The sequence below is a fragment of the Sceloporus occidentalis genome, unplaced genomic scaffold, assembly GCF_023333645.1.
Source record: "Sceloporus occidentalis isolate IW3139 unplaced genomic scaffold, rSceOcc1.0.p SCAF_432, whole genome shotgun sequence".
NCBI lineage: Eukaryota > Metazoa > Chordata > Lepidosauria > Squamata > Phrynosomatidae > Sceloporus > Sceloporus occidentalis.
In genome coordinates, this window is record NW_028317412.1 from 205,753 (window position 1) to 228,712 (window position 22,960).

Below are 22,960 nucleotides of genomic sequence, written 5' to 3' on the forward strand. Positions count from 1 at the left end.
AAGGCAAGATTCCATGCAGAATTCATAAGAGACCAAATTTAAGAAATAAATATAGGATAACCTTCTTAACTGAGGACCTTCTTGAGGGTCTTCAACTTTGAACTACAACCTGAGATACTGAGACACGTCATTTTTTAATGGTCCTGCAGCCTTCGTTAGCGGAGGGAATTTCAGAGTCCTCCACGTTGTGGGAAATGCAGCAATTTGCAGGACATTTATCAACGAGATAACGGCGCCTCCCGCGTGCTGGCACAAGGGCCCTCTGCGAAGATATATCATTTAATGGTCATAAACAACAAAGCCCGGTACAAGGGAAAAATGATTTTTTTTTTGCTTACGTTTTCAAGCCGAGTATTTATTACGGGGCGCCGGGATAAGAATGTACTTATACCAGACACAATATACCACTCGTGAAAAATATCAAATAAAGATGGGCCACGTTACATAGATTGAAAGAGATGCAGACTTTTATTAGGACTTGTTTATATTCCGAACAGCGCATGCAGAGCAGGTCTCCACGTTCTCCTCTCAAAGCACCGCAGAGCGGCCAAGGCTGTTAGATTCCTGGAAGTCTGACCCCTATTATCAGGATTCCTTCAAGGTGATCAGTTGAACACTTAAGGACCCCTTAAGGACAATGGGTGGTCCCTAAACCCATTGAAAACAATGCATTTTGAGCCCGTACATGTACGGGCTTTGTCATTAAGGGGTTAAAGGGGTTCATTCTCTAAACTCAGGAGAGTTGTTTTTTCTTTTTACATACTTCACTGTTCTTTAAGAAAGGACAACACTGGCAGGTTCCTACAGCCACGCCGGCTGAACCGGTCCTGTATAATGTATAGTTCAATAGCTAAGGAAATCCCATTGATTTAACTACATTATACAGCCTACCGTGGTCTTCAGAAGCCCACCAGGGCTGGGCCTTCAAAATAAACAATGACATTAGAGTTAAAAACCCACAATTCTCTTGTCAACTGTTCCTTTGGTTAATAGAACCCAAAAGAGTTATTTTTTCCCCCCGAAACATATATTTTCTTTTTGAGCTTTTGATGAGGTTTGCTTTTTATAAATGTCATTCTTCGTCTTGGCCTCGGCCTCCTGGGTTAATGCCTTTAACTGCGTTCACATAAAACATGTTTATCTGAAATGCTATTCCAGTTCTATTTCACAAATTAAGTACCCTATTGGGTATTGCATCGACACATTCTTTGACCCCGTGTTAATAAATAAGACATGCACACGCAACCCCTCCCTTTGCATGTTGAGCACGTGGTACGAAAGAACCCCTTTTATGTTGATACAATGTGGACTTCTGTGATCGCTTCCGAGCTACAATAACACGCTCTCCTTGCAAATGTTACCCAGTCCCCACAGGCACTAAACAGGTTAACATTCTATTGATGAACAGCAATCAATTTCCAAATTAACATTTTATCCTAGTCTTTGCTGGTACAACTGGGAATTACTGGAGCAGCCAGTACGATCGGCTGCAATTTATATGGTGGTTTATTACTTTGGGTTATTAATATTAAGATTGTGCAGACATATGAGTTAATTATACTTTGTTCGGCTCGGAATCCTGTTTACAAACACGTTGCTAAATAAACAGAAATAAATGTATCGATTGGGTATTGTGTTTATCGAAATGGTCAGAGTCCTTCCGATTCTAACGAGTATTTTTTTCTTTTTTCTTCTCTATCATTTCTATTCTCCACCCCCCCCCCTCGTGTCCTCTTCATCCTTTCTATGTTCTACCATTTTCGACTCTCCTCTATCTGTTGTCACCCTCCACCCTCAACATTCTCCAATTTCCCTATCCTCATCACTCCTGGAACCTTGTCCATACCCGCTTTCTTTCCCATCATGCTCTCTGTTATCTGGCTTCCCAGTTCTACTTGTTCAATTCACCGAGATCGCCTCGCCAGCCGATAACTACACCGTGTGTCAAGGGGATAACGCCACCCTCAGGTAAGTGTGTCCATCACCTCTTCTAATAGAAGGAAGACACTCCTTAATAGCTCCTTAATACCAGGAGCAATGTGCGACAAGGTGGCTAGACACCATTGAATCCATATAACAGTTATGATCCACAGCTCCATCAGACTAGATGTTTCAGGAGTATGAAACACCTATACAGACAAGACAATAGAGAAGACCACCTTGTCCTGCCACCACCTAGATGTCTCCATCCCACCCTGTCCCAAGTAAACGCACAACTTGAGCTATAAGTAAAAACACCCTACATACTTAGGCTTTTATTTCATAGACAATACAGTACTAATGTACGCCACCAAACAGCTGCATGGCACCACCCCCTCTTATGATTTAATGGCTTCTATGTATCAAGACAAAGGACGCTTTTCCTCTTCCTACTGCCCATTGTTCACAACGTACCATGGGTTCCGGTGCCACATCTGAGGCGGCAGCTGCAACAGATGGAGAATGATTTTTTGTTCGTCGAGTAACTTTGTTCTAACTCCGCTCGTTGGCCTATTGTCTTCCTAGCATCCATCAGGTCGTTTGCGGAAAACAGGAAAATCTTCAATATGGGTCGTTATTCACGGAGGTCCATCTATCGCAGCGGTGATATGTGACTCCTGCGCGGTGACCCGTATTTAAGATTAATGAAGAGCCCTATTGACTGTGAATCTATAGTGTCTGTGAATGTATAGATGGTGATATCCGGCCCTGTCCGTTGACATCAGCGCACTGGATCTAATGACCTCACGTGCTTGACACATAATTCAGTTCCATTTAAAATAATTGGATTACATTCGTGTTCATCTTCGCTGCATGAAGAAGCAGGGAAATAATGAGTTTATGGGACGCTGCGCTGTTAACCATTCATAAACTTACCAGCCTAGCTGTTGACCATCAGGCATACCCTATGGTCCAAGATCCACAGCAATCCCACGGAGCGTCGGCTTATGTATACACTACTCCAGCGGTTCTATTTTATAGCATGGTGCAATATCTATCATACATGATAGGGCTCGGTTACGTCTGACCTTATAATACATTGAAGTTAACCCCTTTGAAAGCATTTCACATTAAATAGGTTAACTGTCCAGATAAACCTTACATACATCACCCCACATTATCCAACCAAGGCTCATGATGAATTGATAAATACAAAGGAAACAACAGCATAAAACCAGAGTAACCAGAGGGATAACCAAAGGGTTAACGAGAGGGTTAGGTTATCCCTATCTACCCCCCCTGTTCTGAAGCTCAAATAGCGAGAGGCATATGTTTTGTAAATGTTTTTAAAACATGCCAACCCCCGAGCCCGAGAGTAGCTAAAGATTGCGAGGGGGGAATAATATGGGGGCTTATCATTGCTGGAAGGTAGCCCGTGGTCAATTCAATATGCATTTTTTTTTTCTTTATCCATTATAAGAAGTAGCCCAGGTGGTTAAAAATAGCTGAGGATGACCACGCTGGGAAGCCACAAAGCACCGGGCCACGGGGCGCATGGCACGATACAGAGAGAGTAAGAAAGGAGCTGCGGATGGTCGGTGGATGCTTGCGGCTCTATTGTGATGCAGCACAACTGCTTAGCAGATTGGAAAGCAGCGGCGGAAACGGGAATTAAAGGACAGATAGGGACATTGAAAAAGCCATTTGGATGGGGGGGAGAGCATGTAACCTCTCATGTGCCAGCACAGCCTGCGTAAGAGTGCACTGGTCTCCCCTTGGATGAAAAGGGGTTAATCGGACCACCTTCACGGTTTCCCGAGACGTTATAATCAGCCGTCCGACAGCCTTCCCTTATTTCCATATATATTAACAGCTTCTTTATGAAGCTAGGACCGCTTTAGCATTAACTGTACGCATCATTGGTGGGAGAGTGTTAGAAGTCTGCCCCCTGCTGGACAGAGCCCTGAATCCCCTCCTAGCAGAAATTCAAACGCGATACATTGTATTTATTCATCTCTTAGTAATGAAAGACCGCCAGAAAAAGGAAGACGTTCACGGCTGATCCAGTCCGCATAGCGGTTGATCTTGAAAGGGAAAGCCTAAGTAAGACATTAAAATAAAATAAATTGTCGATCTCTGGGTTAGATAAGGCCAAATCTGTAAATTCAGCTACAAATGAAGTCGGCGATTGAACTCTAGGGGCATCTGTCAATATTTCTGGCCACGTAGAGCCTGATATTAAGTCTATGGAAAGCTACGGGGTTCTTCCCTGTAATTAGTTTTCTGCTGCTTCCATGCTGAGTTCTGGATCAAAGTCAATGGCGACTCAACTGGCCAAACCCTACGTGATCTATACAACGTGTCAAATAGCAAATTATGGTTTAATATGGAAATATGTTTTACATGGTATGTTTTATTCTATTAGTCTAAATATTTTTGTTCACATTTTTTTTTTTATTGTGGTCAATTTTGCCAGTCCCAATTATGAGATCATCGTGTTCAACTTCCTGTCTAAGCTCAAAATCAAATATTGCATCATGCTTAAGAGTAATACAGATGAGTGACATGAGAATGAAATTGTTACTAATGAGTCCTAAAGCTTTGTGATTGGGAAGGCAGCGTCGCGGATGTTGATCTTGGTTTGATAATCCATTGATTATTGTGCTTTGAATACAATGGTAGAGAATTGTTTTGGGGTGATATCATTATAAATGGAGCTGTTGATGAAATGTTATTCCAAATTTCCATATATTTGAGATTATTCATGATAAACTATTGTATCATGAATGACACAGACATGGTTCCATTAATTAGATGATCCACCAGGTGGGGAGTAGGTCCATGGAATGGGCTAAAATATGGCCTTTTTCCTCAGAATCTTGTCTCCAGATTTATTATTTATTGGATTTTATAGAACCATCATAATCCACAGCCCTGTCCAATGGGTAAAAAGGACATAACAAGCAGTCCGTCACATAACAATTTGGACTTAGAGATACAAAAGGTGAGGAGGACCCTGCTCTTTCTGCAGATGTTTGATGAAACCCTCCAAAGATCCATAATCAATCGATGGTCCGGAAGGGCCTGTTTTATGCTGAATGTGTTAGGTAGGTGGGTAACAAAATATATATGTCTTAGAACTTTAAACATGTCCTGCATTTACCCATTTGATGTATCTACACCAACAAAAAATCCAACTCTTAGACCTCTTGGTGGACATCTTCTGGCCAAAAGAGGAAAAAAGAAAATCTCTCTTGACTCAGTTCCTGTTCATTCCATTATTTCCAAAACTCCATACACACAATTTGTAACCCTGAATATCCCTTTTTCTTTTTTTAGTGATCTTAATTCCTATTTTGTCGGACCCTCCACAGCTCTGTCTGGCCCTGCACGTCGATAGTTTCTGAACATGATGTCGCCGGACTTTTAAAGGTTGAACCCTGACCATAGTCGTGCCATCGGTATCCCGCTTTATGGAAATGATTCCGCATAGCATAGGATAATTTAAGTGCGCTATGTCTGAATGTCATCTTCTGCCTTGAGAATTGGTGTTTTTTTTTTTTTTCCTGGGACTGAATGAGCAGCCCTGCAAAGCAACACTTTGGATGTCACTAGAAGGCAGGAGCAGACTGACATTGGGGGATTGATTAAGAGATAGCTGTGCATTCCGCAGTCAGAATGCCTCGGAAAGACAAAAAAAAAAAGCAGGGAATGATTTTTGATGGGATGAAATATGACTGAGAAGCGAGACAGGCGCTGAGTTATTCACTCCCAAGTCAAGGTTCCTTCTCATGTAATTGCCAGAATAGTGACCTCGCGTTTCAGTGAAATGCTCAGATCACGGCAAACACCATCACATTACCGGCTGTCCCAGGGGAGCCGGAGACTATGAAGATATGGATTCTCCTCCTCCAATATCTCAAGCCTCCAAAGCCATCGCAAATGGACTAACTCAATTATTCCACTGCTGTGTGTCCAACAGATGTCAGGCTTGAGAGAAAATGCCAGCTCACATACCCATGGGGAGAAAGATCAGCTAGACGGCTCTGCGGAAAACTCGTTCATTGCCAGGCGGCATGGCGAACGGCACGACAAAATGCCCAGGATTAACTCCTTCTGTAAGGATTATCACTTCTCTTGGGAGAGAAGAGAATTTAGGAAGGATTTCTTTTCGCACAGGCAAAAATCAAGAAGCCCCAATACGTTCTCCCCAACCCCTCTCTTAGACAATTTCTTCCCCTCCCTGACCACTCACGCTTTAATTCATGTTACCTGGTAATTCACTTTTTTCATGCAATGTATAGAGGTTACATTGGAATCCTCTATATGCTTTGTCCAGCAGTGAGCATGAGGTCCACATCCCAGCCAGCCCAAGCAATGGCTTGAGCATGACTTTCAAGGGGGTCTAAAGAGGCACATTTGGCGCCTCCATTTATCTAGACGGGAGCCTTTTCCAGCCTGCTTCAAGAAGAGGACCTTATGCTGCAGCTCTGGAGTCAATAAACGTATATCAAAATATTTACGTTAACACTTCTTCATGTTTGGTGAGACCATTAGGGGGCATAGACACCCCTGATGTTTCACTGTCTTTCGTTGCGTTGGTGTTGGTGCAGGTCCATACCTCCTACTCGTTGCCCTACTGCTCCATTGTGACTCACGGGAAGATTTGTCAGAACATTCGCTCTTATGATCTCTCTGCACGGCCCATGGACTCAGCCTTAAAGTAGTTAGCTAGCCCTTAGTCTAAGGATCCCCTTATCAAGAGAACCAAATAATCATGCTTAAGTCATCATCTCCTAATGGCCCCTCTGTTAGGTTGTACAACAGTAGAACATCAGCAGGTGTCAAAACCGCATAGAGCGCACCGAAATAAAATTACAATCATTTATCACCGAAATCAATGTCATTAAGGGAAAATGACTCTGAAAAATGGAACGCTGGCATCTGATGCTTTTTACCCCTTGTATTTTCGAAAACACTCTACGGTCTCCACAGAGACGTTCGCAGCATCGCTGATACCGTCTCCCCCCCTGGCAACGGCATAATACGCTGAAATAAAATGTCTCTTACAAGGATACATTCCCATTAGTAACCTATAGTGAATAACATTATTCTTAATACAGACGCATATAACCTCTATATTATTTTCATATTCGGCTTTAAAGAAAAACGAAGCGTTCGTAAAATAAAGAGAGAGAATAACATTGCATGCGTAATAACAACAGAACGCATGTTTTTATGGATAAATATAGCTCGTATTATTGACTCGGTGGGAGACAGCTGTGCTTGATTCCGGAAAGAAGAATAAGATATGGAGTGGGTAACTATACGAGTCTCGGCGAGGGGAGAAGAAGGCATTGAGACTGAAATGCAACAGTCACTCGCGGGGGCTAACAATAGACGTCGAGTGAGCGTATGATAGCTCATACACAAACAATCCTCACTTCTCCTGGTATTTTGTATGGTCTACTGGGGATACATATTATGACATCCTGGGTTTGAAGCAAAGAGCTTTGACGCTATCAGGGAGTTGGCTCATCACTACAGAGAGTTTCGTTATGTTCTAGAATTTATAAATATTTTTTTTTTCCTGGAAAACTACTATATCTCCAAGACTAGCCTGATGATGGAGTCAACCCAGAAGAGGGAGGAATAAAATTGGTGTGGTGTAGATAGGTGTACGCCGAGCTTCATAATCATTGATGGCCATGGATGGGTCTTCTAGTTCATGTAGAATTCACAGGAATTAGAGTGTTTCTGGAATTTTTGAAAGTGAAACAAGCTGGGGGTTTCTAGAAAAGAGTGATTCAACGAAAAAGAGAAAAGGAACGGAGCACGGGCTCAGATATCAATTTTTGATGGGACTGGTATGAGGTGGTCTCCATGTCCTACCTTCTGGACTTTCACCTCTACTGGTCTGCTTTAAGAGAAGCCTTATCCAAAAAATAGCAAAGGCCATGTTCACCGGGACATTTACGCTGCGAGTAGACGTACAAGTTGAGTAGAAGACTCGCTCTCGTTGAATATATGATCTACAAGGAGTGCTGCCTTCAGCCTCCCCATCACTCTCTTTGACGCTTAGATGGATGTTTCATGGGTTCAAGGAGCATGGACCAGGACAATTAAACAAAAATGCAGATGAGCTGGTTAGGGGGAGCCAATGAAAATGTAACTTGTCTGACGAAGGAAAATGAGGAGTTATGAAGAGATAAATACTCAAGGAATCATTTATACTCAAATAATCTAACCAATTCAGGAAGGGGGTTATCATAACTGAGTTACAAGACCTGTTCCTTCAGTGAACCGTGACGCCCGGAGAGCACAGGGAAGGAAATATAAATTATACTTAGAGCTTAAAACGATGATGCAGTGAAGCAAACCACGGTTCTAGAACAAAATTCTGTGCAGATGTAAATACATTTTTGCCCCTGGGCTGTCTCTGGTGGCTGTCGTCTTCGAAGGTCACGGAAGAGCATCCGATAGGACTTTTCTCCTTGACCTACCAGCGATCCATGGGATCTGCATTTTCAGAAGTCACAATATGTTTATGCGTTCGGGCAGAAGCATGCTTTATTCATTATTTCTCTTGAAGTAAAAAAGCAACTTTGAAAGGTTCCAATCTTATTTCGGGAAGAACAGTACAGGCGCCTGGAATGAAAGCGACAGGTTAGATGATTCTCCTATAACGCAACCGATGTTTTACTAGACTACAACTTTAATAACAGAGGATTCTTGCGAGTCTGTGCTGGCTTTTCAGCGACCAAAAAAAAATAAAATAAATAAAAGCAGATGCTTGTACGAGGCTAGACAATATTACAGGAGAAAATAATGTAAAAGCATGTCTTTTATTGATACCGACTGAAACAGACTTTGTTTTCAGACGGAAGATATAATTTTATGTCTTTTTTTTTTTCTTTGGAGGAATGACGGTACCTTTTCCTTGAGGCTGATTTACAGAAATGCCCAAAAAAATGTAAAACGAAATCAACTGATGTTTTTTTGATATATATATTTTTTTTCCGCAGATATAGAAACTTTATTCCCAAAATATTAATAAAAAATGTTTTAATTTTATGATGTGTTCTGTTTGAAGCTCGAGGGGATACCGCGGTTCCTGGAGATGTCTTTAAGACTTAAACCGTTCGAAGGAGCTACTGAATTTAAGGATTAACCATTGCGTCTTCGGTTGAAGATGCGTCTTGGCTGCTGGACAGCGTTTGATGATATTGAAGATGATACTTTGACAATGATATTGATACAATTGTTCCTCACCACCTCTCGGTACCAGCTGTGAGATACATCTTCGTATTAAAGACGCCGTGCTTTTAAAAATGCATCAATCTCTCCCCGAAACGCACTACGTTTAACAGATTAGTGCAATTTTAATACCAAAGTGAGACTTTCATAAAAAATGCATTATTGTAGAACATGGCCACAGGGGGAAAGTTATAGGAAGACAAGAAGAAGTGAAGGTTTATTCACTTTGCTTTGGGTTGGAGATTTTTCTTCCTATGTAATAACGCAGAGAAATGCGTAGTAAGGCAATGGAATTCTAGTCTGTAAAAAAAACAAAAAAAAGTAGATTGTGAAACGGTCGTGTTGACCGGAATTGGCTCAGTGGGAGACGACTGTGCTGGAATCCGGAGAGCAGAATGAGATATCGAAGGGGTAACCATACGGGTCTCGGCGAGAGAAGAAGCCATTGAGATTGAAATGTTGCAGTCACTCGCTGAGACTAACAATAGACGTTGAGTGAGCGTATGATTGCACATACACAAACACTCCTCACTTCTCCTTGTATTATGTATGACCTACGGGGGATCCGTATTATGACATGCTAGGATCGGATACTGTAAAGGATTTGCTCTTCATGTTATATAATTCACAGAGTTATGAGAATTCTATTTCCAGAAAGCAACTCAATAAATTCCCAAGAGTGGTTCCATGATGGAGTCAACCCAGAAGAGCATGAATGACGTATGTAGGCTTTTTCCGAGCCCCTCTTTGACCACGATCATTAATGGTCATGGATGGGTTTTATAGTAGATTTCTACTTTGGTTCACGCAAATGTGTAATTACCGTGTTTCCTGAATTCTGAACATGACATGGCAGAACATTGGACATGTTAAGAACCATCGCTGGTTGACGCAGTGTTGGCTTGGGCAGGTCTTGTTTCGATTTGTTTCCATATGGACGCTATGGTCTTGTTGGTGAGTCTAGCACATTGGACAAATAAACCTATCTAGTATTAGAACGAGCTGTTGACATGTGATGTTCTATGAATCTGTTGACTTGGTTACTGGATCTTATGCCTCCAAGGCATTTAATATAGCCACCAGCAAACAGTCAATAAAGGAAGACGGGGAATTGGGCTGGCTAATCACAGCTGGATCAGGACCTTCGTGTTTCGACGGATTTGTACTTTTATTACCAAGACACAGAGAACAGCCGAGGTTGGTGATTACCGAAGAGCAGTTAGCGGGATGTGGAAAGAAATTCATTTCCACTGAAGATTCATTGTACGTTGTGATACCTTTTAGTGGATTGATATTTATAGATGAAATGATAGGGCTCCAAGCTGTCAAAATCTAATAAGTTTTTTTTTTTTTTTTTACATCATGTGCGCAATACTCTATAATTTCAGCTTGGGAGAATTGTAATGGTATCTTTTAAACAACATCGCAAACATACTTTCAATCTGCTTTTGTCCGAGACTAATACAGCCTTGGGTTCTTTGAGCTGAATTTGCATCGAGCAAATGAACGGAGACTGAGAAGGAGCTCGCCGAGCGGAATGACTTCCCCGGAGCTTTAAGCTCCAGCTGGAAAAAAAAAAAGTAAAAAACGAGTCATCTGTGTAGATATACATATGGCCAGATTAAGGTAAAAGGTAAGGATTTCTGGCCCCATTGCATCGATTTTAATGCAAACTTTAACCGTTGATGCTGTCTTCGGTGCTGCCCTAGGTCTAATCTGTGGCGGCACCACCAACCCCCACCAACCCCACCATGCGGCAATCCATACTGCATCATCGGGATATGACATCATATCCTGGTGCTCCACTTTTTTAGGATGCGTTCCAACTTGGCCGGTTCCACTAACATTTTTATAATTTCTAACTTAATTTGTGTGCCGCCCAACTATTTAGGTGTTTAGTTTTTTGTGATCTTTTGTCTGGCTTGGTGTCATGAGAGTTATCATTCCCTAAAAGCTGGAAGGGAGGCATAATGCCCAGACTTGGTTACAGGAGATCTTCCAGTATGGAGACAACTGGGAGCAACGTTAGCTAAGTGGGCTATTAGTGTATCCGAGCCATAATGGGTGGAGGTTAAAGGGTGATGTATAATTAATTATTATGGCGAGAGTGAAATAGATTTTTATATATATTGAAAAATGAGGTCATATTCTGAATGGTTGGAGCTATGGTTAAAGTTTCTTCGTAATGATGTTTTTTTATAGTAACTCCGCTAACTTATGTGGCTTACCAAGGGTTAAATCTTCTGCATCAGTAGCTGGACCTAAAGCATGTGCATTTGAACCAGATTTGATCTTTACATTTGCTTTAAGTTCTAACAGCGTAATGTTTTGGCCACCTTTACTCTCGCCTTAAAATAAACTTCTTCGATGGCTTTAACCCTTCGGTAGCTGCCAAATAGGTATAGACGTATAAAAAGTAGCAAAGTGGGAAAAGTGGTCTTGTCTCCATAGCAACCGTTAGAACTTTGCTGTTGGCTAGACTTTTTCACTCTGTCACGGGAGGGGTTAATCGAAGGACTGCCGAAACTTTCCGAACAATCCCGTCCTTGTGTATAGGAAGCAGAGCGGTAACGCCGCGACATGCTGACCGCCGACAGCTGGAGCACAGAGGCCGGCAATGAATTCTGGAGGTCTGCAGGGAATACTTAGCCTGTATTTCATTTCAAAGCATCCCGGCCCTCTTATTAAAGCCTGATTTTACTGACTGCAGAGCAGAAACGTGTGAGATCTATTAACACTTCCCCCAGCGCTCCCTGCCGTCATTAACCTCTTCCACGCCGCAGGGTGCGGGTAGTGCTACCGTCAAAAAGTGCCACAAAACTCGGCGTAGCAATTCTCCCCGTTTCTGAAATTCTATCGCCTTCGAGGGTTCTTTCTCAAGAATGTTGTACAATTTCAGCCCGTATGCTGCGTGAGATCTCACCGTTTCAACCGTTTCAGCACCGGGGAGGCGTCCAACACCTTGAGTCCCCCTTCTTGTGCCTCGCCCTTAAAAAACATGGTGTCATAGGCTACCTATTTGGAATTAAGACTCGTTTCTCCTCCAAGACGCAAAACATATCTCAAAATCTTATTTAATTAACCCCGTAAGGCCTCACCCCTGCTGTATTTCATTATATATATATATATATTAATAGAGCTAAAGCCTTGTCCCCGCGCCTGAGTTTCTGCCATCGCTTTCGGCCTCGCATTATATATTGTTTTCTGACGTGTCAGAGGCTGTCTCCTTCGCTCGTGTTGTTTCCGTAGGCTTTTTCTTGAAAGCTGGTAGAAAAGAGACATCAAGGAGGCAAGAGGGGCATTAGGAAAGGGAAGAGGGGCTTCAGGACAAGGAAAATGAGCATCAGTGGAGGAAAGAGGGCATCAGGGGAGAGATGAGATAGAAGGGTGTTAGGGGAGGTAGGAGGGACATCAGGGGATTTAAGGAGGGCATCAAGGGAGGAAAGAGTGGTGTTTGTGGAAGGGACAGGGGCATCAGGGGAGAAAGGGGCATCAGGGGAAGGAAAATGGGCATCAGTGTAGGAAAGAGGGACATCAGGGGAGTAAAGGAGGACATCAAGGGAGGAAAGAGTGGTGTTGGGGGAAAGGACAGGGGCATCAGGGGAGGTAATAGAGACATCAAGAAGGGAAAATGGGCATTAGGGAAGGAAAGAGGGGTGTCGGGGGAGACAGGGGCATCAGGGGAAGGAAAATTGGCATCAGTGGAGGAAAGAGGGGTGTTAGGGGAGGAAAGAGGGCATCAGGGGAGAGAGGAGAGATATTAAAGAGCTAAAAGGGGCATTCGAGGAGGAAAAAGACACAAGGGTTGGGGTTTCAAGGAGGACACTCAGGGGTAATATTTTAGTGCAGCAAGTTATCATTAATGACATTTAAAAAGACGTGTTCCTCCAAGGTCCTAACCAAGAGCCTGTAGACGACGATTATACGTAGGAATGAACGCATTCTCATTTATATCGGTTTATTTATGTGAACAGTCAGGTGAATGTGGTATAAATTTCAAGAGAAGTCAAACGAAGATGGTTAGAATTGCATAAAAGAAATCTAAATTGTGTAGAAAGTCATAATGTAATCACATAAAAATCAAACTCGGGCGCATGTATCAGCTAAAAAGAATGTAGCGCGGATAATTATTATCTCGTTGTAAGTCACGCAAGAATGGGACGGTATGAGAACACCCTCCCCAAATAAATCTTATGGGTAAAAATATTACCCATTTAACTCTGAGCATTCGTACTTATACACAGCATTAATCATTAATGCGTGGAAAATAAATAAGCGGAAATGGCGACGTAAAGGCAAGTGAGCCCCCCACCTTTTTTTTTTTATTCTGCGCTCGCTGTACGCAGGCATAATTTTCACACGTACGATAAGAATTCTTTCACAGAAAACATTTGCTATGTTTTTTTTTTTTAGCGTGAACGCAGAACGCATATAATCAGGATGAACAGGAAAATGCACGTTAGTAAGAAAAAAAAAAAACTGTGAAAAAAAACACTGGCTAATTGCCTCTTACGGCAAGAGAATTTTTATTTTCTTGACGGCAGGTAGTCAAGGTTTGCCCTCCAGCGTTAGTAAGAGTTCCGTTAGATGGTAATAAACAATTCAGGTTTGCGTAGAAAACAACTTGCAGGTGGTAAATTAAAAAAAAAAATTAATATTCATATTGTAATCAAATAAATATATCTTTACAGGTTAGGAAAATCATATCTCCAGATAGCACAACAAACTTCACTGGAATATCCAGAGCAAGGCTGGGGATAACAAGGAAGACCTGGCACTTTAAGGCCGGTGGCCTCCTAATAGCCGGTATATTGATGCGCCAGATGGCTAGTCCATGCCTGAGAATATCAACACATGTCCCACCAAATTAATTTTGCTGTTGATGGGTATCATGGTTCTTTTGGAGGTCAACTGGTAGGACGTGAATGGATTACCATCCTTAGTAGACACCTGGCAGGCTTGCAACGTACATACTTTGTGCACCTGAATTCTTGACCAGAACCCTGTTCCACCAACGAGTTTATCCATCTGTAGCCCATTCCCACCCCTCGCTCTACCATACTGCTATGGTAGATGATCAGGTGTCCTCCATATCCATGATCTTCTTAGAAAGAAGCCAAAATTATATTTCAATATCTAGCAAGGGTTCCATCCCAGTAACCAATTTAGGAACTTTTTATCGACGACCTTCAGAGAAGATCCCAAAACATTCTAGGGAATTAGTAGATTCAATAGCTCCAACTCACAAGGGACGATATAACATACCATGATAACAACTTGGTCTACACATTTGGGAGGTACATGAAGACCATTATGGGAATCAGACTGGAAACCAGGTTGACCATCCGAGTACCAGCTCATTGCTCAAACGGAGGTCATTGGTTATGAGCTTTCTATGGCCCGTTTACATGTTTAATATCTTATTGAAGCTCTTTTTTTTTTCCGCGGCTGATCGGAGCCTTGGTCTAAGGAAAGGATCAATTCTTTGATTTGTTAAAACTGTCTTGTGCATTTTTGTGGTTGTGCGAGGATTTGTTTTTAAATTAATTTTTATGTGCAGGGCTGACAGGCTGGGTATAAGAAAAGCACTCATCTAAATTAATCCCTACAGAGCCAAATAGGGCTGTAAAACACAGAGAAACAATGTGTTCTAGACCTCTCATACATAGAAGGTTTAATTTAACACCTCGGCCCTCTGTCCTCCAAGGTAGCGAGTGCTAGCAGAGCGAACGTGCTTAATCCTGATATCGATGGCTGCTTTGGTTTCCTCACTGCAGACCGCAGACGGTGGAATTGATGTCTGGGGTACTTTCTAGAGATGGAGAGTGAGGTATCTGCGAATGATCGTTGGGCTGACCCCAGCCCTAGACCAAAATTTGAAGCTTTAGCGCAATTAGCAAAAGAAATAAAGGAAATGGGATTTGTAACAAGAAATCTCAGATGTTGTGATCAGAGTTCATACCTGCCAACACGTCTAAATCTGTGGGACGCTTCCCAAAACCTGTTGTCCGTTAGGTGCTTCAGTTATCGGGACTGTTGGCAACTCTGCATGAGTAATGAATGAAACAGGCACTACATTAACAAAAAATGGGACATTATATAAGCAGAACTCCCTATGATGTCGCAATGACAACGATCTAATATGGGCAGAAGGTGGCATGATGTCACAGCACCACTTAATTGTTATAGACAGACCCATGAATGACCTCGTGTGTCTTTGAAAATTTGTGCAGTTTATAGAAATGCGGCAATATTTGAAATGGCCAATGAGGGACATCTTTGTTTTAAGGGGTGTGGTTAGAGGCGTGGCTGGGGTTTCTGATCATTATTTAGAATTTTAGGCATTTACAGCCAGGCTAATGTATTTTTAGCGATTTCCATACATACTACATTTAGTAATATCGTGATAGCTTATGTAACAAATGACACATCTTTTAAAATGTTCATTCCTGCTCAGCCCTCCTGTGTTTTGGGGAAAAAGATCTATTTATTAATATTATTTCAGATATCTGATTGTCTAATGAATTACACATTTTTATGCATCTCATACAAGAGTTAAAAAAATACCTCAATTTATTATCCTGTTTTCCCAAAATGTGCTTATGTTTTCTTATGTGCTAAATTATGTGTGTTTATGTTTCCATTGAATATTTATATGCTTTCAGTCATGAGCTATAAGTATATCCCCCAGGGCTATAACAGGGTTTTCTGTATAGGATACGACAGGATGACGAGTAATGTGTTCAGAAAAAAATACACAAAATGGGTAAAGTATGTAGGTTATGAGAGGATGAGGGACAGGGTGTATATAGGCTACATATACATGAGGTGGTGGGTCTATAGAGACCACATAAAGGCCGGGTAGTATGTTTACATAGACCATATAAAGATGGGGCGGTGGGTTTATATAGCCAACATAGAGGTGGGGTGGTGGGGTGGTGGCTTTATATAGAACACATAAAGATGGGGTGTTGGGTCTATATAACCAACATACAGGTGGGGTGGTGGGTTTATATGGTGAACATAAACGTGGGGTGGTGGGTTTATGTAGATGACATAAAGATGGGGTGTTGGGTCGATAAAGCCAACATAAAGGTGAAGTGGTGGGTTTATATGGACCACATAAAGATAGGGTGTTGTGTCCATAAAGACAACATAAAGATGGGGTAGTGGGTCTGTATAAATAGCATTAAAATGGGAGGTGAGTCTATGTAAACGACAAAAAGTTCTGGTTCTACATAGACTACTGACAAATAAGGTCCAGGTTTTACTTAGACCACATAAAGGATAGAGGGTAGGCAGTATGAAGATTATATGTAGATGGGGTGTCGGGTGTATTTAGAATATAAAAGGATTGCAGGGGCTGCAGAAGCAGTAGTGCTGGTAACATGTAGTCAGGATAAGGAATAAAGCTTGGAAAGATGTTTACAGAATTTCCAGAATTAAGATTTTAAGTGATGCTTTTTGTTTTTCTGTCCCCTCCTGTTTCTTCTGCCTGTTCTCTCATCTGTTCTCTGATCCCCCAGTTTCCCTTTACACCTCCTCCAACCTTCCTGAGCTCCTCATCTGCTCTTTTAATGAAATCCCTATTTCCCAGATTCATTTGCATCAGTCAGTTGGAAAACAAATCCTTTGCTTGTGAAAGTTCTGAGCTCACGGGAGCAGAACACACATTTTCTCGTCTTGACAGATGCTTAAAGCAACCTTCTAGAGGTCATTAATCAAGAAACATGACGTTCTACAAGTGCAGAGTGGGAGCATTTGATGGCATCTTGGCATTTATAAAAGCACCCCATCATATTTGTCATCTTATGTTAAAGAAACCCACTGTGGATCTCTTGGCTTTTCTTTGGTACTTCCAAGCTTATGGACAACTTCTTGTTTTGGTGGAATGTTGGCGGTTGTCCCCATAACTGGCTTCTGTGGGCCGGAGATCTACGAAGGAGCTGTGCACTTTGAACTCCTTTGTAGCTCCTATAGAGGTCCTCTGCCCAAAGAACCTTCCAATACTATAGAAGCTGTCCACAAGAACAAAAATGCAGTAAGTCTGTACAACCAATAAATTGTTTCAAGGGCCAGACAGCTTATACCTGACGTCTTTCACACCTAAAAGAGCACTCCATTCCCGTTTGCATGTTAAACGCATATTGTGGTCCAGTTTGCATGAACCTCAGTCCTGCATGCCAATCAATGAAGGCGTTCTTTAGTTATCAGACTTAAAAAATTACACATCTGTCTCATTTAACCCCTCCCTCAGCTGCCTCTACTGAAAACATGGGGCATACCTCAGTATGCTTCTTGCACATGCTCAGTAGACCTCTCACTCTAGTCAATGGGAGAAACAGCAACCAATCACATGTATGTAATCTGAGCACTGATGTTTTGCTACGTACATGCAATTGGCTATTTTCTTCAGTGATATCACTGGAAGTGCTACTGAGCATGTGCAAGAAGTTTACATAATAATGTTTCCTAGTTTGAGTGTAGCCAGCCAAGGGAAGAGAAAAATATGAATAGATATTAAAAAATACAACTTCAAGAACCAGATTGTTCCTCTTATCTGATTGTCGGCCTCCTCTGACAATGTCCTAAGTTTCTAACTAAGTGCTGGTCACATCCCATGCCAAGAATAAGACATTCAGTCTGCCCCAAATCTGCCAAATTCTGGAAGCCAACTATGAAGACGCTATGATTCCGGGAAGTCTCATAAGTACCCGTATCGTTACTTTAAACCGCTTTTCTTACAGCTTACTCTGTGTGCGAAATTAAACTGCAATTTGAAAAGACGAGAACTGACAAAGGATCCTCGGGGGCAACAGCAACGTTGGCTCCTCTGATTTGGAGAATTTAGGTCATTAGGAATGATCTACAAATAACCAAAACCAGAACGGATTCTTCTGTCTCTTTTGTAGAATCTCTAAGTAACGCAAGCGCGTTACGGCAGTTCTAAAGTCTAATGGTAATTCTTCACGATGGGGTTCGATACAGTTCTTTATTCCGAACATATTACATCCTCAAATGTTTGTTCTTGTACTCGATGCACTAAATTACCAAACCCCTGGGTTGGGGCTTTCATTTTATTTATGAAAGATACAAATCACAATTAAAGGGCTCAGGAGAAACCTCTCCCCATTCTCGATGCTTAATAAATGTGCCCTTCGAGTCCCAGCTCAATGCCCCAGTGATAAATTCAATAAACTGCTTTATGGCTGCAGCTCAAAGGGTTTCAAATAGTATTTGCCCCATGGCTACTATTTCTAACGTTCCAACCATGATGAAAGAGGTTTATTTGGTGCACCATGGGGTCGAGATTTATATGTGTTACAGATTTATGACTCTCTCTGCCGCAGGGAGCTGGTCTGTGTCTCAATTCCAACTCGTTACAGATCAGCTTTTTTGGGGGGGGTCTCCAAGACCAGTTTTTTTGAGTAGACAAAGATGTAGGTCGTAATTGTGGTCCTCAGAGGTAAAACGGCACTGCACCTGTAAGATGGAATTTGCTTCCTCTTCATATTCAGCGGCGTATTTCTGTTTGCTTGAGCAGATACCCCTGGGGGCTTTGCTGGCGGCAGACATTTTTTTTCTGCTTACAGAATTCGGGTTTAGGCTTGCAGAGAAAACACAGCTGGTGCAGCATGAGTTTTCGTTGGTTTGATACGTGAAGCATTCGCTGTGCAATTAAAAAAAAAAAATTACTAAACAGATCCCCCTAGTATTGAAAAAGTTATCTGTAAAATAAATTACTTCAGCTTCTCCCTAAATCCCCCCTTCTCCTTTTACTTTATATCATGAAAACCCTCTGAGAGCCATCGGGAGCATTGAGGAACCCAACAAGAGTAGAAGATCTGGATCACATGAAGCCATTTTATTCCTTCACATTGGATGAATTGACTTAGAATAACTCAGGCTTCATATTTTTAAGGCTTAATGTCTTAAGGTATTCAGTAAGCACTCTTTATGGAAAAACTGGAGACCACTTTTGATGTCCCCGGCCAATTCAATGTCAAATGGTACTTGACCGCTGTCGCAAGTGTCTTGCCAACTTAGCAAATGGACGATGTGCCTTTATCATAACATCGGAAGTAAATCACGTGGCATTGTGATGCCACCAATCGAAGATTCACAGTTCTTTCCGTTCACATAATCATTGCCACTAATTAACAACGTGGGAACGAATCTTGGCAACATTTACTTTCCCCAGGTCAAGACCTGATCAAGACCTGATCCTTGTCTCCGTCAATGTGGACTCCAAGTTGGGGTGCGTCAGACCCAACAGCGTTTAAAAATGTGTTCAAAAGCGATCCTTTTCACATTTGAGAAAAAAAAACCAATGACTACTTTAGATGAAGCTTGAATGTGATTGAAAAATCCCTTGGAAATGTATAGGTTGAATGACATCTTTGCATTCACATACGTTCAAAACGTGGGGTGATATGGAGTTTGAGGCCGCTTTGCCTGCACCCTATATTTATTAAACAGTCCCCTTCGTTGTGGCTATCATGTATAATTTAGTACACTTATCTAATTGCTCTCTATCACAGAACGCCATCTCCTTTTTGACAGCAAATTGCCCGTAACGGCACGCATTATTTTTCCTGTTATTATACATTGTATAATTAGTATATCTGAGCATTCCTAGTTATACACTATAATTACCACCAAGGTTGGATTTTTCCGTTTGTTTGTGGTGAAAGAAAAAAATATTGAAATTATTGTAAAAAAAAAAAAATCCAGGCATTTTGTTTTATTTAACTAGTTTATGTAAATATCTCTTTATTGTATAAATTGTTGTATAGCGTGGTAGAGCTTTATACCAAAAGAAGTGGTTTTCGTTGACATGGCATGTATTGAGTATTTATGTTGCAAACTAGGAATGATGGTTTCAGTAGTTTCCGTGGACTACAATCCCCATGATCCATTATCCATGGCTGTACAAGTGCTGGCAATAGGGGGTGAATCTACACCCTTCTTGTTTTCCATTGGCTTTTCCTAGCTATAGGTGTATATATATATATATATATATATAATAAATAATAAATATAATAATAAATTTATAATATATGATCCATCTGTATTAGTTCTGATTCGTAGCTCGTTTAACTAAGGTGATAATTGTTAACCTTTATTTGTTGGAATTCCTGCCAGAGGTATCAAAAGGGTGTTAAAGGTTTAATTCTGTGTATAAAATTAGAACTGTCATACAATGACAACCCCCCCTCTTATATGTGTATTTTTGATGCCTAGAAACATTATTTTTTTACTTTTTAATGCATAAACATGAATGCTAAGCGGCTTCCTAACATCTGTGTATCTGTGTAAGCATCATAATTAAGAAGGGGGAAAAATTGCAGGGAAAAAAAAAACAACAAATAGCTCAATAGGGAATCAAAAAAAGCAAAGTCTTGGGTGCAGTTAATGGAAGGGAAGGCGGAATGCGCCCGGCTGTAATTATTTAGCGGTGCTACAGTTTCCGTGATTTATGTGGCAGATTAATGATTTTTATAATGAGTTCAATTGTAGCACAAAGCACTGTTCGTCCTTGGTGGGGTGCGAGCTGTGTTGTGTCAACACATACTAAGCATGACTCGGAAAGTGAAGGAACATGTCTCATACTTCTCCTTTTGGTATGATGCCCAACATTCGAGAAGGAAGATGTCCTGATAACTCTCCCTTTGGTATGATGGCCAATCTTTGGGAAAGAAGATGTCCTGATGCCTCCCCCTTTGGCGTGATGGCCAATGTTTGGGAAGGAACATGTCCTGATACCTCTCTTTTTGACATGATGGCCAATGTTTGTGAAGGAAGATGTCCTGATACCTCTCTTTTTGACATGATGGCCAATGTTTGTGAAGGAAGATGTCCTGATACCTCTCCCTTTGGTATGATGGCCAATGTTTGTGAAGTAAGATGTCCTGATACCTCTCCCTTTGGTATGATGGCCAATGTTTGGGAAGGAAGATGTCCTGATACCTCTCCCTTTGTGTGATGGCCAACTTTTTGTACCTTAAGGAGTTTGCTGAGCAGTCAATCAACAAATCTTTATAAAAGCTGATGTTGAAGCTACTCCCCCGAAAGTATGTGTAGATCGTACTGATTTTTTTTTGGGTCATTCATTTTTGGACAACAATTTCGTATTCTGACAAAATCTAGAATGTTTTTTTAGTCGGAAATGGATGAAGACTCTCTCTATATCTCTCTTGTATCAAATACATTCACACACAGCTTAAACATGAACTTACAACAAAACTTCAGAGCTTTCGTTTGTGTTGTTCGGCACCCATCCTCATTTTCAGACATTCATATGAGTTTGTCAAAAAATTTGTTGAGATTACAATTCAGTGATTTTAGTAGCCCTTCAAATGCCATGGCAAACAAAGCTGAAATATGTGGTTCTAAAAGCAACAAACACAAAAACATATTTGGGACCTTTTCTTATGATGTTTAAAATTCTACAGGAATATGGTTATCTGACGGAATGTGTTTCAAAAATTACAAATTTCTTTACTTTTCCTTTTTTTGTTATTAACTACATCAGATAGCACATTGTTTATACCTCTTTGACTAAATGACATGACTAAAAAAAAATAACTTAAATATTAAAAGCCTCATTGTAACTTCTTACTGTATTCTTGGCTATCTCAGACAGAACATAATGGAAGATGTCTGGAGCCACAGGATCCATACCCCAGGCTTCTAATTGGATGGATAAGGAGATAGATTTGATATGTCAAAGTCTCACCCCTTCTGCTTAAAGCCCCATGGGGGCTACAAGGTTTATTAAGTTACCCCAATGCCACCTCTGCTGGATAGGAACACAATACATATCAATGACCATATCAGTTCTACATGTGTCTAACTTTCCCATTTCCCGTTGCTTTATAACCAGCTGTCACACGCCGAGTGACTTTCAAGTTGCCGAATGACCTTGACATTAAGCTTCACATTCTTTTTACATCCCTTGTGTCAGAGCTCGGCTTTTTCTCGACAAGTGATTTTACAGTCAACAAACAGAGCAAACGTCACCTAAAATTATTTCCCATTGTTCTGTCACCCAAGAAAATTGACTTTAGGTGAACTAAACAAAAAATAAAAAAGGGCGCCTTTTTTTAGATTATTTTTTGTATATTTGCTTTATTTAAAAAGAAATTTTAAAAAAGAACGTCTAATTTATGATCTTGTATATTCATTCACTCGTAAAGAGCTTGGGATGGTTGCTTACTTTAGGACTTACTGACCAATTAAAAGTTGTTTAATTAGGTGGTCAGTTAGTGTTCAAAATTCTAAATTACACTTTATTTAGATTTTACTTAGCAGATACGTCCACATCATAGAGTATCCTCTAAGGATAGACAAACAAGTTGTGGGATAACCGTGGGACAACCGTCCAGAACAGGAAGTCAAAGACAGTTTTAAGATTGCAAGTAAGGAAAGATGCAAATGAAACTTAAAATTCTTGTTTCTCTTTCCAGTTGTTTCATTGATGAAAATGTGACAAGAGTAGCCTGGCTGAACCGTTCCAACATCCTCTATACCGGGAAAGACAAGTGGTCCATAGACCGGCGCGTCCAGCTGGTGACCAACACCAAAACAGAGTTCAGCATCGTGATAACCAAGGTGGACATGGCAGACGAAGGACTCTACACCTGCTCCTACCAAACCCAAGATAGGCCTCACACCTCACAGGTCTATCTCATCGTACAAGGTAACCGTGTCTCACTTCCATTTCTAGTAGGCCGTTGCGCTGAGAGAAATGCATACCTAGGACCGAGTTTGACCTGGAGAC

At 41.2% G+C, this 22,960-nt stretch overlaps 1 protein-coding gene across 1 annotated transcript in view; it reads left to right on the forward strand.

Annotated features, from left to right (window-relative positions):
* Nucleotides 1–22,960, forward strand: part of LOC149272611 (igLON family member 5-like) — a 116,568-nt gene that overhangs the window by 80,785 nt on the left and 12,823 nt on the right. The window contains exons 3-4 of the mRNA XM_089506899.1: nt 1,890–1,968; nt 22,647–22,879. Of these exons, the coding sequence (XP_089363025.1) occupies nt 1,890–1,968; nt 22,647–22,879 (312 nt within the window). The remainder of the gene's footprint in view (nt 1–1,889; nt 1,969–22,646; nt 22,880–22,960) is intronic.